At 38.5% G+C, this 13,805-nt stretch overlaps 1 protein-coding gene across 5 annotated transcripts in view; it reads left to right on the top strand.

Annotated features, from left to right (window-relative positions):
* The window catches only part of efr3a (EFR3 homolog A (S. cerevisiae)), a 183,425-nt gene that overhangs the window by 90,300 nt on the left and 79,320 nt on the right, over nt 1-13,805 (top strand). For all 5 annotated transcript variants that reach the window (XM_048595631.1, XM_048595629.1, XM_048595632.1 and 2 more), the window contains one exon: nt 8,171-8,308. In XM_048595631.1, coding sequence (XP_048451588.1) covers nt 8,171-8,308 — 138 coding nt within the window. The remainder of the gene's footprint in view (nt 1-8,170; nt 8,309-13,805) is intronic.

Raw genomic sequence — 13,805 nt, 5'->3', positions numbered from 1 at the left:
ATTCCTCCATAGGGTATAGACATCACTGGTGAGGCTAGAGGTTATTTCCTATTCCCGAAAAAGTGTGGTGAACTGTGACATTGAACTGCTGGCTACCACCTTTTGGCTATAGGGATTCCGAAAATGCTGTTAGAAGTCTCAGGATTTTGCCTTCATGATTGTGAAGTAAAGACTATATAGTTTCAAACCTGCAATTGCCATTTTTCTTTCTGTGCATAGGTCGATGGCTGGTGGTCTGGGTGGCTTCATTACTCTTTTTTTTTTTTTTGATTTGGTTGAATCAAAATTCTTAGTGGCTTTCTAGGCTATTTCAGGGTCAGTGAAGAGTTTTGTGGGTCTGGAGTTGCAAGTGGACCAGAAAAGGTAATGATGGCAGATTTCTTTCCCAGATGAACATTATTGAGCTATGCGGTCTTTGTGACAATCAGCAGTGGTTACGTGATCACAGGGTCACCGATTTAATTTCAGATTTTTATTGAATTCAGATTTCACTATATACTGTGGTAGGATTTGAACCTGTATTTGCAGGACATTTAACATGCAATTCTGGTTTGCTAACCTACTGACATTACGACTACTGCACTGCCTACCCTGACCTTGCATTGAGCGCAGTGTTATAAATCATAGATCAGATGTCTATGTGTGCCAAACTTTACCTTGGGGTATATTTGAATTAGCTTGTTGAAGATTTCTCTCATGCTGAGCTTCTCCCTGCTAGGAGAAGGTGGTTACACTTGACCTACAGTGATTTCCATATTCGGTGTCATAGAATTGCTCATCCTATGATTACCATGTTTATCGGAGGTGCCTTTTTTAAAAAATACTGAACATGAATGTTTATGGCTGCAAACAGTATTGGGAAAATGTAAGAGAAAAATGTCACACTTTAATTGTCTGCTTAGGCTTTATTCTCAAAATTAGATATGAAAAGAAATGGAGCCAAAATTGACCAGAATCGCAATTGTACAGTGGGAAGTTTCAAAAACAAGACCCTCAGTCTGAAGCAAGTTTCAGCTATTTTCAAGTCAATTATATCAATGCTTTATTACTATTCTGTGCCTACTTTGTGAACTTTTCAGACCACAAGAACCATTATACATCGAACATTGTACGTGTTTGACCTTTCCAGGTTTTTCATCCACATCTTTTCCATTTCTCACAGGCTGTTGCTGGTGTTTGGTGGGGGGAGGGTGTGGTGAATTTACCTATTGCCACTGTGTTTTGAATCTTGACATTCAGGTAGTTGAAAATTAAAAACCAAATGTCGTGAGATACACAGCAAGTCACTATTTGAAACTAAAGAAATATTAAGTTGAGATCTGGACCTCATACTGGTGATAGATCTTGTAATTGGATTTACTGCACCAAGTTTTGATCATTGTGTTTTTAAAAAGCTGACCTGAGAGTTTGAGATTTGATTGAGAGACAAAGCTGTTAGTTGTGGCAGTAAAAGAACACACTATCTTGGTTGCAGTGTTAGTATTTCCAAACCCTTTCCATTATTACAACTCTGATTTAACTGAGTTTTGATTTGCTGTGATTTTTTTCAATGTGTCTTCAGCTTTGACTTGTTTGTTTTTATTGCTGTTCGTGCATATCACATGCCTTGCAGGGGGATCCACTAGGCTAAATGCCTGAATCTTTCCTGTTTTTGAGATAAGTGCAACTTGTTCCAATGCGAAATTTGAATTTGGTTCTGAATGAGCTGGAAATTCACAGAATCATTATCATGTCTTAAGTGTAAAATCACCATGTCTTTTGCCGGTAGCTTAGCTTAGCTCAGTGGTCTGCAACCTTTTTAAAGCGGGGTCACCTGTCGAATTAAGGTGCAGCCCAGGATCTACTCCAAAGAAAATGTAGAATAAACTGTTTAATTTTAGTGTTAAGTAAATCTAAAACCAAATGTATATGATTTATTTATTTTGCGTGCAACACATCAAGTCTGTGTGACACCTGTGACTGCACATTATCTGTCAGTGCCTTAAAGTCTGTGTTGTATTTTGAAATGCTAGTCACAGTGTATCAAATGGGTGTCTCTGAGAGTCATTATCCTGTTTATCTTGATTTAGGAGAATGCTGCCTCTGAGGTAAGTGGAGTCAAAGTAAGTCTTCAATTTAAGAGCACTGGATGATGGGAGTAATTTTCTCTGTTTATGAGTCTCTCAAAATTTCTGTCCCTTAATCTGACTTTCAGCTTAATATCATTTTACACAGTAACTATCTCCATATCTACTCCACCACTTAGCAAATCAAATATCTGATGGAATCTGTATAGAAAACACAAGTGCTGGAATTCCCATCTCGACTTGAAATGTTAACATGCTGTGTCTCGGGATGCTATCTGACCCGCTGTGATTTCTAGCACTTTTTGTTTTCAGTACAGATTCCAGCATCTGCAGTAATTTGATCCTACCTGATAGAATTTGGTAGCTAATCCACCTATATCTATTTGAAGAAATAGATTTGAGACAAACATGACAATTTGTTCCATCACATTGAATTCCTGAAATTGCCTGTTGAATTACTCTGCTAGCTTTCTCAGGTTTTCAGGGTGGGACTATTTTTCTTTGTCTTTCATTTTTTTTCTCCAGCATTATCTCCAGATTCAGGAAGTGTTATACTGTTTTTACTTATTAACTGAGAGGATCACCGACTCCGGTTCCACTTGAAATGTATTCATAGCACTGATCGTATGTGCTAAGTCGCAGATCTTTCACTGCAGTTCACAGTTCAACGTGTTCGCTTTTAATGTTATGTATGTAAGGAGCTTAGTCGAGCATTCACAAATTGTCTATTCACTCACTGCACAATTCATTCCTCGATTTAAGAGAAGTCTGAAATCATCACATCAGACTTTAAAATCTTTGCGAGACTTTCCCTTGAATTAACCACCTTGCATCAGCATGGAGGTTTAGTTCAGCATAGTTAGCATGGAGTTTGTCAACTAAGGATTTAAACAAACAGTGCTGAAGAACTCTTGCTTAAATTGGAGTTTACCATATTAACATTCATTACATGAGAAAAGTCCATAACTTTACTCTTTAATGCTTGCTGGTGGATTACACAGTAGTAATTGACTAAAAAGAGGAAAAGGCAGGATTATTTCTGGAAAATGCAACACAGCCTGCATTTGTGCCAAGCATGGCTGGTTTCCTCAGTTGTGATGGAAACCAGTTCTTGATTGAAATGTTTTTCTCAAGCATGTACCTTTTGAATTTGTTGATATCTTCACCTCTTGCTGTCTCTTTAAGGGGCAAAATAGTGACAAGATACTCTTCAGTTGTTTTTGTGCTTTTTTTTTTGGGACGTGGCAATCAGCTGTACGTCAATTATGTTGATACTTTCTTGAAACTACAGTGCGAAACATTCACAGTCCTCCAGTAATTCCACATGGAAGTTGTACGTTTTTTGTTTTTTTTTAAGATAGTGCAGGTGCACTTTAAGTGCCCTCACTTAAAGTTTAGAATGAGTTCTGAAAATCACAACTTTAAGTGAAGCATTGATTCACATAAGGATCAATTTTAAAACTGGGTTTAGGTTCTTTCGGGCCTTCCTTAGCCGAGAAAAAAATTTAGAATGTACCTGTATCCTCTAAACTTCAATACAGTATTTACTGGAATTGAAATTGCTAAGTTCCTATATTTTTAACTTAAAAATAAAAGAAAAAAGGAATACTCCACCACTTTTAGATCGACTAGCCTCCAGATATTGGCAGATGTTTACAACCTCTGGGTGGGAGAGAGATGATGAAACAAGGCCAGGTGGAGTATGTTGGGGGATGAAGCTGGGAAACAGTGACAGGAGAGAGGTAAGGTTCCTTCACATCCGGAACATAGTATATGTCTGTGATGCAGGCATTGCGGTCCCGGACACTGATTTTAGATGGCAGTGAACCCTGACAAGACACACAAACAATGCAAAAATGAAAATGGCAATACAGAACTGTATCAAACACAATAGTATAAGCTGGGCAACGTTAAATGGGACTACATCTATTTGGCGGTATTTGGATGTTAGATATGCCGAATAATATCCTGGCCCTTGGAAATAGTTTTGCTCTGTTTTTTGTACAGGATTTTTAAACATAAGCTTCTGGGTTATGGGCGTTGTCATCTGGGTCAACATTTATTGCACATCACTAACTGCCCTTGAAAAGATGGTGGTGAGCTGCCTTCTTGAACTGCTGCAGTCCATTTGGTGTATGTACCCTCACTTTTGTGGAAGGAGTGCCAGGATTTTGACCCAGTGGCATTGATAAAACAAGATGGTGAATGGCTTGGATAGGAACTTTGAGATGGTGGTATGGTAGTGGATGTGGGTGTGGAAGGTACTATCTAAGAAGCCTTGAAAAGTTTCTGCAGTGCATCTTGTATACTCTTGGTGCGTATTACTGTGCATTGGTAGTAGAGGAAGTGAATGCTTATGTGTTTGGTGCCAGTCATGCAGGCTGCTTTGTCCTAGATGGTGTCAAATTTCTTGACTGTTGGAGCTGCACTCATCCAGGCAAGCAGGGAATATTCCATCACATTCCTGACTTGTACCTGTAGACGATGAACTGGCTTTGGGGTGTAAGGAGGTGAGCTTCTCGCTGCAGAATTCTGAGCTTTTGATCTGCTTTTGTAGCTGCTGTATTTATATGGTTTTTCCAGTTCAGTCCCTGGTAAAATCTAACTCCCCCTGGATATTGATAGTGGGGGATTCAATAATGGTAGTGCCATTTAGTGTCAAAAGGATGGTGGTTAGATTCTGTCTTTTTGGAGACGATCATTGCCTAACATTTGAGTGGTGCTGATGTTAATTGCTACTTGCCAGATCAAGACTGATATCATCAGATTTTGCTGTATTTGAACATGGTCTGCTTCAGTTCACTCTGAAGATCTATCTAACTTGTAAGGGTACTGTGTAAAGTAAATGCAGTTATAATGACTGGTGTTATTAAGTAACTCACTGTGCTGTAATTTTGCTGTCCGTTGAAAAAAAATGAGGACATACTTTTTGCACAGTTGTAGACTATAGACGAACTAAACATTTTGCTATCAATCATTAACTGCAGGTGCCCATTTGAAATCCACTTTATACATTTTTTGGATCCTGAAGAGACTTATCAATATACAGTGTAGATCTTTTTGAACATGCCTTTCTTTATCAAATTCCGATTTGGTTTATGTAAACTAATATTATTCTTGCGGCTATCCCTCCTTTTGGAATCTGTGTGGATGTCAAATTCTTCTAATGTTATTGTCTTAAAAATGAAGTATTGTTATTTCGTCCTTCACTCTATGCCACATGACTGCTTCTCTCTTCTGAGTCTCGCCGCCTCCCCTCTCTCCGTCTGTGTTCCCCCCTCTTTCTCCCCCCACCTCTCCGTCTGTGTCTTCCCTCTTCTCCCGTGCAATGGAAGTTATATGTTCGACTCCATTCAGACCACATCATTTCTGAAACAACATTAAATCAAGATGCTCCCTGCCCTTTCAGGCAGATGTGAAATATTCCACTAAGCTGTTTGAATAAGAAGGTGATGCAGGGAGAGTTTTCCCAGTGTACTGGCTCATACACATCTCTAAATCAACACTGCTAAAATATATTACATTATCTTCTTACTGTTTCTGGGACTTTGCTGCTGGCCAATAGGTTACCACGTTTCACTTATTTTAAACTGTCAACAAATCAAAAGTACTTACTGTAAAGCTATTTTAGACATTCCAAAGTCATGATTAGCTTTATTCCTGACTCCTGGTTGATGGTAGTGCTAGAAGAGTGCACTAGGTGTTGGACATGAATGAGACCTCCTGAGTAGTTGAATTGTGTTTGTGCTATTTTAGCATTTGGTGCTTATATTTATATATGAAATAGGTATAAATATAATAAAAGGGGTTCTAGAGGTGCTGAATTTTGCCCGTCTATCTAGGTATATATGGCAAAGCAGATGAAGTGGTAGGAACAGTAAGATGTTGTAGCAGCTTCAGTCGCTGGTCCATTTTTTTATTTCGATGATCTTGGAAGGAGGTGTAAGCAGACTACTGGAAAGGAGAACAAGGTAGACAGTTTGATAGTCAACCTTGTGTGAAAAATACAATGTTAAAGGAAAAACTTCTATAAGGAAATTGTACATGTCAGAATGTCTTTCTCCCCATACTCCTCCACACTTCATCCGTCTCTCCTTCCTGAGCTGCTGTTGCTGTAGCTGTAACAGCAGGAGAAGCTAATAATAGCATGCTTACAGCATTGTGATTTATTTGGGCTGTGTGTGATATTTGATGTCTTGTATTTCAGCTGATGTATTTAATAAGTCTTGCAATTGGAAACGATCTATTCACTACTGGGAATGTGATATGGGTCACCAATGAAAAGAATAGATAGAGGAGCAAGTTTGGAAGAGAATTAGAGATGTAAACAATTTGGAGTGCAAATGTTGGTTTGCTAATACAGGATTTGGGCACTCCAAACAGAGATATTTCAAAGTTTTTTGCGTTACATTCATCAGGGCAGATGGAAGAAAACTAATTTTCTCAGGGAACAACAATTTGTACTGTATGAGAAACAATGCTAATTGATCGCCAAGTGGGATTCTGGCCCAAGCTTCATCAATAAGCAGTTACCCCAAAAAGTTTTCTTTAAATTCAGAAAAGGAAAGTTGATTTTTTGTTGAGGCATGCCATGTGGAATGCATCAGAGAAGTGTCCCTGAGGTATTCATCAGGAGTCGTACAGGATCCTGAACTTTATATGGAGAGACCGAGAGTCCAAAAGCAGCAAAGCTATGACGAATCTTTATAAAACTTCAGTTTGTCAGCTGCAGTATTGTGCCCAGTTCAGATTACTTTAGAAATTGATATGAAAGCATTGGGAATGGTGTAGAAAACATGTATGAGAATGGTTGCAAGGATGAGCGATTTCAGCAACAAGGCTAGATTGGTGAAACTCGATTCTTCAGCTGAAGAGAAGGTTAGAAGAGTTTTCGCAGGTGCTCCAAATCTGAGGGGGTTGAACAAAGCTGAAAGGGGTAACTGTTTCCTTTGACAGATGGGTTGAGAACCAGAGGACACTGATTTAAAGCGATTGATTGCTTTTGTTTCTTTTGTCAATGTCAGGAAACCTTTTGGAACCTGAAATACACTGCATGAGAGGGTGGTCAGACAGATTTAATCATAGTTTCCAAAACACAGTTGGATAATTGATGCAAAGGCAAGGGAGTGGGTCTAGCTGAGCTGTTCTAGCAGAGAGGTAGCACGTACACCATGGGTGGAATGGCTTTCTTTTGTGCTGTAAACATGCTTGCGTTTCTACTAGGAATATAGGAGCAGGCTCTCCAGCCTTTGAGCCTGCTCTGCTGATCCAGATCATGTCTGATCATATACCTCAATGCCTTATTTCTGTACTATGCCCATGTTCCTTGGTGTCATTAGTAACTACAAGACGGAGATTGAGATCCTATATGGATTCACCAAGCTCTTTGTGAAGAAGTTAATCCTTATTTCAGTCCTTTTATTCTGAGATTATTTCTCCTGGTTACAGATCCCACAGTCAGGGTAAATACCCTGTCTAACTCTTTAAGAATTCTGGATGTTTCTGAGGTGAGCCCTCATTGTTCCAAACTCCAGAGAATATAGACCCAGTTTCCTCATATTCTTATCATTAGGCAGTCCCATCATCTCAGGAATCGGTTTGGTGAACTCCACTGCATTCCCTCTACAGCAAGTATATCCTCGCTTAAGCAAGGGCACCAGAACTCCACTCAATACTCCAGGTGTGGTCTCATCCATGTTCTATACATATGAAATGAGATTTGTTTGCACCTGTACTCCAGTACTCTTGTGATAAAGGCTAACGTACAGTTTGCTTTCTGAATTGCTTGCAGCAGGGGATTTAAATTTGCAGGGAGTTTTGGTGAAATTGATTTGAAACGCTAGGATTAGAGATGTTGAACCTGGTGAATCAAGACCGTTGAAAAACCTGTACTACTGTGCAATAGCAAAAGAAATGAGAAAGTCGTCCCATCCCCTGGACTGGTGTGATCTATGGGTCAGATCTTGCAACATGAGTACGTCAGCTAAGCTTGTTGTCTCACCACGTTAATATAAAAATTATAATATCTGAATTTAATCATATACAACACTGCAAAATTGGTTCACTAAGTGTGTTCTTGATGTGCTGTGCATCTTTATTTTCAGTCGGAACAACCCTCCCTCAATATCAAGAAGTGCAGATAAAGATGAGGACCCTGCTGCTCTAGCAGAGAGTTGTTTTCGAGAACTACTGGGACGTGCAGCCTATGGTAACATGAACAATGCCATCAGACCTGTTCTAATGTAAGTCAAAAATAACAGATACATATTGAATATTTTTACTCAAGAAAAATTTAGAATCAAAATAGTAGCATTGCAAATCACTTTGTTTTTAAAAACACTACAATGGTTTTTAAAACTGCTCCACTCATCTTCCCTAATTCTACCCTCTCTTGCTGTCCTTTGCCTCTTTATTCATTTCTCCCCTGCAAAAGCAGAAAGCTGCTTTCTGGTGGAGCGTGTAACTGCAGTCTTACAGAAAATGATGAGCAGAAAAGTGGCAAAATAATTGAAAACTTATGTTGTAATATCATATTGTGAGGTTCCAGTCTTCTTCAGCTCATATGATTATAGACTTTAGGTCATATATTGTGGCACAGAAACAAACAATATATCTGCTGTAAAGCTACTTGATTGTGTTAAAATATTTCATTAAAATAATTTATATTATAGTTTAAATTATGCACATCTCATTGCCATTTCATCATTCTACTTTTAACTTCTGAACTATTAATGTCATTCCTACCTAATCTAGCTTGTCTAGTTTTTGTTTGAAACCCTGATATTTAATGCAAAGTAATTACCATTTATTTTGTAACGCTACAATGATCTCTACCTATTAAAAATACATGACAGCACTGTTGCAACTTGTTTGAGGTCTGTGTAAATATGAACTTGACAATTCAAACAGTAATACGCTGTTCCCAAAATTGACTACTACTCTGAAATGAGGCACCAGACCAGGGGTACGCAACCAGTTAGAGGGCTGTATCTGCCTTTAAGAAAATATAATGTCCTTGGTTGTCGGGGAGTGGCCGTAAGATCTCAAAGTGAATTACTACAATAAACATAACTATTGCTGGTAATGAACATATAACTTTTATGATAATTACATTACGATAATGCTGCATTACATACAATAACAACTAAATGTGCCACTCTTTCAGGCCATCCTGTCTTATTGTGAAAGATGCAGTTAGTTGTCTGACTTTGACAATGGCATCAAATTCCATTCTCAGATTTTCTTTGTAGGGATGCTGCAGATGCTTGACCAGCTGAGTACTTGCAGCATTTTCTGGGTTTTTTTCTTCCATATTTTCAACAGTTACAGTTAACTTTCTTCCTGCCAATATAAATGCTTTACTGTGATCCACATTATGGTGCTGCATGGTCCACCGAGAGAAATACAGTAAAGAAAATGTAGGGAGATCAGTAGATAATCTGAGGCAATCAACAGATTTTGTGGGGAATAAAGTGATCTTGTATATCTGACTTGATGGATTAAAAGCACATGTAGGCCATTCAGCCTTCAACCATGCTCTATTATTTGATAACATGATGGCAGATCTGATTGTGATCTCAATTCTACTTTCCTTCTCTATTGTTGATAACCTTTTGACTCCCTCATGAATCAGGAATCTATTTAACGCAACCTTTGCAAATATTCAATAATCCAGCCCTCGTTGCTATCTGGGGAAGAGAATTTCCCAGGTCACCCACTCGGGGGAGGGGTGGGGTGGGGAAGCTTGCCCTTGTCTTAAATTGAAGACCTCTAAATTTTAAGCTGAGACTTGCATTCTCACCTATCCTAAAAGGAAAAACTTTGAGCATCTATCAAGCTACACACCCTCCTCCATACACCACCACCTCTCCCCGACCCCGAGTATCAGTATGCATCAACAAGATCAACAAATAGGGGCAAGAGCAAGTCATTTAACCTATCGAGTCTGCTTTGCAATTCAGTACGATCATATCCTTTATCTCAATGCCATAATCCCACTTTTTCCCATGTTCTTTGATGTCTTTCATGTTAATAAGCCAATTTTTTTCTTAAATATTTTCAGTGACTTGGCCTCTACTGCCTTATGTGGTACAGAACTTCACAGGGCCACCACCGCCTAATGGAAGAAATTTCTTGTCTCAGTCCTAAATAGCCAATCTTGTATCTGAAATTTTGACCCTTTTATCCTAGACTATCCCTTCCCTACTAAGAAAAAAGCTGGGAACATCGTCCCTGTATGTAGTCTGTCCAGCCTTGTCGGAATTGTATATGTTTCAATAAGAGAGCCTCTCATTCTTGTAATCTGCAGTGGATACAGGTATAATTGACCTAATCTTTTATGAAAAACTTGTCTTTCCCCTGAACAATGTCTGGTGAACCTTCACTGCTCTTTTTGTATGGTAAATATATCTTTCCTTGGGTAAGGAGATTTGTCTAAACTGCCTTAAGCCTCTTTACTTCCTCCTCACCACTCTCATATCCTCCTAGCTTTGTCATCAGGAAACTTGGAAATGTTATAGTTAATCATCTTATTCAAATTATTGGTATGTAATGTGAATAGCTGGCCACCCTAGCACCAATCTTTTTGTACCCTACTCGTCCACACTGAAAAGGGCACATTTATTCCAACTGTTTCGTGCCTTCTAACCAATTCTCAATACATGCCAGTATATTCCACTAATCTTATGTGCTTTAATGTTGCACATAACCTCTTATGTGAAATTTTATCAAAAGCTTTCTGGAAATCCAAATGCACCACATCCACTGACTTTGTTATCTATTCTACACATTACATTCTCAAACCAAAATTTGTCAAATATGATATCCTTTTGTAAATTGATGTCAACTTTGACTAAGCCTGTTGGTGTTTTTTTCTGTGTCCTATTATTGCATCCTTTATATTAGACTCTAGTAATTTATTTATTACTGATGTTAGACTATCTGGTCTCTAATTCTCCATTTTCTCCCTCTGTTGTTTACAAAACAAAAATTGCAGAGATACGTTTGCTACCTTCCAGTCTGCTGTAACTGCTCCAAAATTCTATAGATTCTGGAAGGTCCGACCAAAGGACCCATTGTTTCCACAGCCACCTCCTTTAGTACTCTGACATGTGGATAATGAAGCCCTAGAGATTTATCAGCTTTCAGTCCTATTTAATTTCTCCAACACTTCTTTCCCCCACTAGGCTTCTTTAGTTGCTGCTTCCCAATAGACCCTTGTTTCTGTAGCATTTCTGAGAAGTTATATGTGTCATCTTCTGTGAATGCAGAACAGAGTAGTTATTTAATAAATAAACTTGTCATTTCTTTTTCTCCATTATCAATTGTCCAGTTCTAGACTGAAAGGAACTGGCATTTGTCTTCACTAATCATTTTCTTTTACATATTTACAGAAACGTTTATAGTCTGCTTTTAATTGTACCAGTTCTTTAACTTTTCCCTCTTTAATCTACTAGTCCTCTTTTGTTGAATCCTACACTGTTCTAAAGTTTCAGCCTTGCTATTTTTCTCGCAACTTTATATGACTCCTCTTTGGGTCTAATACTAACCTTGATTTCCTTTGCTAACCTTGGTGGGACCACTTCTTCTGTTGTGCTTTGCATGAGAAAGAAATTTATAACATTGAAATTCATGTATTTATTGCTTAACAATTAGCCATTATTTCTGTTGTCACAGCTTTCAGTGAAGTTACCCAATCTATCACAGCCAATGTATCTCTCACCTTTGTTTCCTTTGTTTAGGACCATAGTGTCAGTTTGGTCCGCTTCACTTTCTATCTCAAAGAAGAAGAATGCTATCATGTTATGGCCACTCTTCCTTTAAAGGGTCTCACAAGACAAGATTATTACCAAATCCAGAACAGGCTGTTCCCTAGTTGGTTCCCTTACTGGTCTAAAATCCCATCTTGTACACACTCCAAGAATTTATCCACCACACTATTGAACATGTTCTTTGCCTCGACTATTTGTAGATTATAATCGCCCTTGTTACATGCATTTCTAACATCCTGTTTATTACTGTCCCTACCTTACCACCACTGTCTAGTGGTTGAATAATAATGTTGTAGATTGAGTTTTGCCTTGAGTTTACACATCTTCAATCCCCAGCATCTTTTGCAATTACCTTAAATATGTGTCACGAGTTACTGACACTGGTGCCTTGAGTCAATACCCTTTTGTGATTTTGAACACCTATAATAAATCTGCCCTTAACTTTCTCTGCTCTAACGGGAACAATCCAACCTTCTCTCATCTTTGCACTTTACCAGACGTGTGGAATGTCAGTATCAATATAATTGTGGCTGACTGTATAATGTGGCATGTTGACAGGATGTACGTGCAAGAAATTTCAATATTTTAGAGATTCTCTAAAAGGTAAGTATTCTTTGTACTCTTCAGTGTATTACAATGCCATTGCAGACTCAGGTTCAAATCTTGAACTGTCAGCATTCTTGACACCAACAATAACAGCAGTCAGCCCCTTAATTGAGAGAAAAATTGAAAACCTACACAAGGCTTGACTTTCCATGAAGACAATTAAAACTTAAGTGTGAAATAAATTGAAGTTTTGAAATTAGAGTGTATATACTTGTAAAACCAAAGAGCCGATAAAAACTGAAGCAGTCTAATAAATAATCTTAAATGTACACTGACCTTGTGCTATTCTCACTGCTACTCCACTTGTGCTTGTCCCTTTAACATGACAGCTGCACCCTCTGAGCAGAACCTGCCTGCTGCATCCAAACATTGGCTAAAACATCTTCCCTGGAAGTACTCCACTTAGCTTCAAAGTGCTTCCATTGAAGATCTCCCGAACTGCGTTTTACTTTCACAACTCCCAATGCAGATCAACCAGATGCCAGAACACTTGTTTATGCCCATTCAGCGCATTCTATATGCACCATTTCATCTTGCATGCTTTCCCTGCTCTAAGTATAGGCCAGTTTTAGAAGCACCCAAGGGCTGTTTGTGGCCTTCCTGGATGTAAATTGCCCAACTTTGTACTGAATGGTAATGCAGCAGAGTTTTGCTTTTTCTTGAATGTGGTTACCACCTGAAACCTTACTAATTAATTAATTGAGATAGTGTTTAGCATGTGAAGAATTATGAATGTAATTTTTTTCTTATTCTGATTTTCCTGTTCAATGACAGTGAATCACTAAGGACTTTGGGAAGGGTGGAGTTACGGTTAGTGATGGGGCTTGTGGTGAGATGAACCTGCCCAAGGTCTCTACTGTTGATTGTGCCACAGTCTGTGGAATAACAGAAGTCTGACTGAGCTCCTCACAAAGCAGAAAATGTCGATAAATTTCACCCTCAGGTTCTTGACCAGGTTGGCAGTTTGTGATACGTAATGGATTTTGGACCAACAGTTATCAGGATGGTTTGCATGCCTCAAGTCAATACTCTGAGGCTTCAGAACGTTCAAAATTCCCAAAGTAAGGAGTTCTTGCTGTCTATCCCAGATAACAATGGTGTTGTTTTGTGGTGCCTATTGCTTCCATCTGGGTTATTTTAATTAAAACTTGGGTTTATGTATTGTGTTGGTCTCAGGCTAGCTTGTGATAGCTCACTGACCCCAATCAAGCAATGATAGAAATATTCAAGAAAAGAAATATTTTTTGGTGGCCTTAACGTGTTTTTTAAAAAAACTGTTCGTAGTTAGAATTCATTTAACTAACTGGTGACATAATCTACATAAGTACATTGAGTTTTCAGTGTCCTTGTTTAATAGCATCAT

The sequence above is a fragment of the Rhincodon typus genome, chromosome 4, assembly GCF_021869965.1.
Source record: "Rhincodon typus isolate 14 chromosome 4, sRhiTyp1.1, whole genome shotgun sequence".
NCBI lineage: Eukaryota > Metazoa > Chordata > Chondrichthyes > Orectolobiformes > Rhincodontidae > Rhincodon > Rhincodon typus.
This window is presented reverse-complemented; position numbering and strand designations above follow the sequence as displayed.